The sequence below is a fragment of the Sinocyclocheilus rhinocerous genome, unplaced genomic scaffold (genome assembly GCF_001515625.1).
Source record: "Sinocyclocheilus rhinocerous isolate Xijiao unplaced genomic scaffold, SAMN03320098_v1.1 scaffold878, whole genome shotgun sequence".
NCBI classification, from domain to species: Eukaryota; Metazoa; Chordata; class Actinopteri; order Cypriniformes; family Cyprinidae; genus Sinocyclocheilus; species Sinocyclocheilus rhinocerous.
In genome coordinates, this window is record NW_015664312.1 from 594,793 (window position 1) to 599,153 (window position 4,361).

The 4,361-nt window shown below is 38.4% G+C and overlaps 1 protein-coding gene across 1 annotated transcript; it reads left to right on the top strand.

Moving 5' to 3' along the window:
- Positions 1 to 547: 547 nt before the first annotated feature.
- Positions 548 to 3,438, top strand: LOC107730096 (G-protein coupled receptor 56-like). The gene is made up of 3 exons (XM_016540832.1): positions 548 to 677; positions 773 to 1,059; positions 2,918 to 3,438. The coding sequence occupies exons 1-3, from the start codon at positions 601 to 603 to the stop codon at positions 3,037 to 3,039; spliced, it is 486 nt and encodes a 161-aa protein (XP_016396318.1). The 5' UTR covers positions 548 to 600; the 3' UTR covers positions 3,040 to 3,438.
- The last annotated feature ends 923 nt before the right edge of the window (positions 3,439 to 4,361 follow it).

Here is a 4,361-nt window from a genome sequence, read left to right on the forward strand (position 1 = left end):
ATACATGAAATAACCCCCATATAGCATACATGAATCACCTCGTAGCAGATCTATACAGGTGGAGCTGGGGAAGTTGGAGTGTTTCTGAAGCAAGCTGCAACTGCTACGGCAAGCACTAGTCATATATTTGAATGTTGAGCTGCAAGCTCATTGGCTACTGACACAGGAGAGAACCAATCAGCTGTGCCATGTGATAATGATGTCATTAGGTCAGATTGAGTTAGACCTATCGGACTGCGCCATCTAGAGTTTCATGCCAGAACTCTGTATTTGAAATAAATGCACTAAGAATCCGTACAAGTGTAGCAGTGGAGGACTATTATTCTGTTGCGCGGAACTGGGAAACATCTAATGACTGCACGATTTAATGTTTGGTTGACCAATCAGCGGGAAGGGGCGTTTTTTCATGGCCACATGCAGAGATTGAATATTCAAGCTGTTTATTTATTTTCTATCCCTGAACGTAAAAACTAAATGCAAATAAATGATGACAATTTTTGGGTGAACTGATCTTTAAGTATCATTACATTTAAATTAAACATGTATAAGCATGTTTTATTGTATTAATCTTTTCCTTTAGGTGTACCCACTATTACAGTGATGATATGCGGTGTGACTAAAGTGTATGGCAAATATACATTTTACACAGATAAAGAAGGCTCAACAGTTACACCTCTGTAAGGTCATTCTATTCAAAAATTGCACTGCACTTTTACTTCATCATCTCTCAGGCCTGTAACAGGAGTGTTTTCATTGGCTTCTTCTCGTTTAGATGCTGGATAAGCACACAGATAGTGAGCTACATTACTGTGAATGGTTATCTCGGGCTGGTGATGCTCTTTAACATGGTTATGCTGGGGGTGATGCTGGTTAAGATGCACAAATTAAGATCACGACCTCTTCAGATTAAAGACCGTCGGAGGACGGCATGGAAAGAATGGGTGTCTCTACTCGGGCTCAGCTGTTCTCTGGGAGTGCCCTGGGTCCTGGCTTTCTCCACCCATGGCCCCTTGAGTCTCCCTTCACTCTATGTTTTCACCATTCTCAACAGTTTTCAGGGTAAGAATTTATTACAGTGTTATTTGAAAAAAAAGCAGGTGTTAATGAGGTACAATCATGCATAACTGTCACTTTCATTAATAGGGTACATATCCTGTCCTATCACTTTTTGAAAGCAAAAAAAAAAAGTACTTTGGAGTGAAAATAGTTAGATATGTGAGACAAAACTTAGTATAGAATCATGAATATAGTATAGCATTACAACATAATGTTTTAAAAATGTTTAAACATTTATTTACACATTTTGTGCATGTGTGTAATATTTCACACTTTAAAATAAACTTCTACACTGAACAAAATTATAAACGCAACACTTTTGTTTTTGCCCCCATTTTTCATGAGCTGTTTAGCAGTCCCTATATATGACAATGACTTCCTGTCACATCACATCCACATGCCCTCAAAATGTCCAAAACAAGTTGGAAGTTGCTAAAAGCAGGTTGATTTGTTGCTAAAAGTTGCTAAATGTGTTGTGATGTCATTGCGCCATCACGTCATTACTTAACAACACAAAACTGTCACTGTGTACTCGACACAATACAATTTTCTGTGAAACTAAATGCAATTAAAATGGTGAAAGTTTGTAAACACTTTAATATTTTTATATGAATTTGTACTTGTGTTCAACCCCTTTAGTGTATAAGGTAACTTAAAAAAAACCCAATGATGATTACGCAAACTGACTGTCCATCTCAGAAAAAAAATATGATTTGAAATGTTCATTTAGATTTGTTCATAAAATTATTTATTTATCATTTATTTGTAAAAGTAATATAAACAAGATTTCTATGATCAGATTTTGTAATACAGTAATGAATTGTAGAAGTTTACACATTTTTGAACATTTACATTTTATGTATATTCTCATTAACTAGTATTCTAAACAATTACAATTTTAAGCAGTGTATTGATTAGTATGCTACACTCTAAAAGTCTATAAAAAATAGGGCACAATGTGCTGTGTTTGCGTTCAGCAGATATTCTCCAAAATGGCGCTACAGAGATGTGGAGAGAACACAGAGGAGACGAATTGTTGAATAAAGTCGTTATTTTTGTTTTCATCACGTACAAAAAGTATTCTCGTCGCTTCATAACGTTATGGTTGAACCACTGATGGCAGATGGACTATTCTGACGATGTCTTTCATACTTTTCTGGACCTTGACAGTGTAATTTACTTGGCAGTCATTGGGAGAGTCACAAGCCTCCCGGTTTTCATCCAAAATATCTTAAATTGTGTTCCGAAGACGAACGAAGCTTTTAGGGGTTTGGAACGGCATGGGGGTAAGTGATTAATGACAAAATTTTCATTTTGGGGTGGAGTATCCCTTTAAGTTAGTAACACTGCTCAAAACATCACACGCTGGCGGCACCTGCTGTGTAAGTGCAACCAAAACTCAGACCAAATAGTCATAATGACACCTTTTACAGAACAATTGCAAATGTTTTCATTAAAGTGTAAACTAAATGTACTCTACAAATAATTAATCTGACTCGAGATCCGTTTAAACCAGCAGACACTCAAAAGATTCACAATGTTTCTGCCAGTCCATTTACAGACGTCCAGGACAATCGTTTGTTAGCTACTTAGTTTTAGAGCGTGGTCTACACTAAAATGAATTCCCTTTCCTTTACAACTAAAATATGATAATTAAGCATGTCCTTTGACTGACCATTTGTTCAAAAATAAAAATGTTGACGTCATTTTTTTTATTATTAATTTCAATGCATATTTTAAACCTCTTGCATGAAGTGCCAGTTGTTTATTTATTTGATTTGGGTTTTTGGCCCTAAATTGGCAATGTGAAGCAGAAGCTCCTGTATTCTCTGACATTAATACTGTCCATTTCATCCTCTAGGTGTCTTTATTTTCGTGTGGTATTTGACTCTCACATGTCAAGCACGGAAAGAGGAACACAGCTCATCAAAAGGCACCATTCAGGTCAGCTTCAACAGTAATGGATATGTGAATGCAAGATAACCAACAGCTGTACGGTCATGACTCACATCACACAGTGGAGCTTGAAGGTGGACCCTCCACTCTACATCAAAACTTCACTCTAGTTCTTTTTATTATTATTTTACACATTTGGGGTCTGCAGAGCCCAGGGGACCGCAAGGGGGCGCTAAAGGGAATCTGCATATAGTATATTTATTTCTAAATGTGTTGATCACTTGTAATTGTATTCCAGAATTGTTTGTTGTGTTTTACATCTTTTCACTGACTCTATCAACTTCCTACTGGCAGTTATGACACTGCTCTGTGTAAAGCACATTGTGAAAAATGCTATAAAATAAATCCAAAATTGTTATAACACTGGGTGGAAAAAATCATATTCATCATCATTCATCATATTTGGGGGTCTTTGCTGTTAAATGAAAGCCTCTGTCTAATTAAAGTACAACTTTCATGAGAGCGTCTATGTGCATTCAGAGATGCAATTTTGGCACCACCTAGGGTTCAGAAAACACAATTCATAATAGTTAAAGGCAGAGTAAGTGATTTCTGGTAGCCAATGTTGATATTTGAAATCACCAAAACAAACACGCCCCTACCCCAAAAGGGTCTTGCCCCTATTTTGATAGCTCCGCCCTACATATACGTACGCAACCCAGGCAAGGATTAGTTCTGTGAAACAAAGCAAAACCAATGTTACACCGTGTCTACGGACGTGAGCGGCGCGGCGCAACAAATCCCCGACAGAAAACTGCTGCCGGGTTCTATTTATGACGTGCTGACACAAATTTCAAATGGTTTTCAACGGTCGTTTGATCGCGTCCAGTGTAGGCAGACTTTAGCTGTTGTAGACACGGTGTTACTCACCTACTGAGAAGAAACATAGCAACCTCGGCGTCCGATCGCAGGCCTCCACTCCTTGAGTTCTCTCCAGCGCTGGAAAGCTGATCCGATATTTACACGGGTCCTACTTCTTGCCTTATCGTTCCGCAGACGTTTTCCTCTTTTGTTTTTTATCCACCATCTCCATCTTTCTGTCGCTCGGCTAATGTCTGTCCCATGCACTGAAAGCTCTCTCCTCCACATCACGAGTAGACACGCCCCTTATTGCTGATTGGCTACAAGTTTGTTTTGCGATTCGGCCCGAATCAGTTTTATAAAGTGTTTTTGAAAAATCACTTACACTACTATGCCTTTAACCGGGGCGAAATCATGACGTCATGATTTTAGTACTGAAGTTTCAGGGTTGCCAGGATATTTAAAAAAGAAACGCCCAATTGCTACTAAAAACTACCGCTGGAAAACCGCGGACTTGGCAACACTGCGAAGTTGCGCAGGCGCTGTGA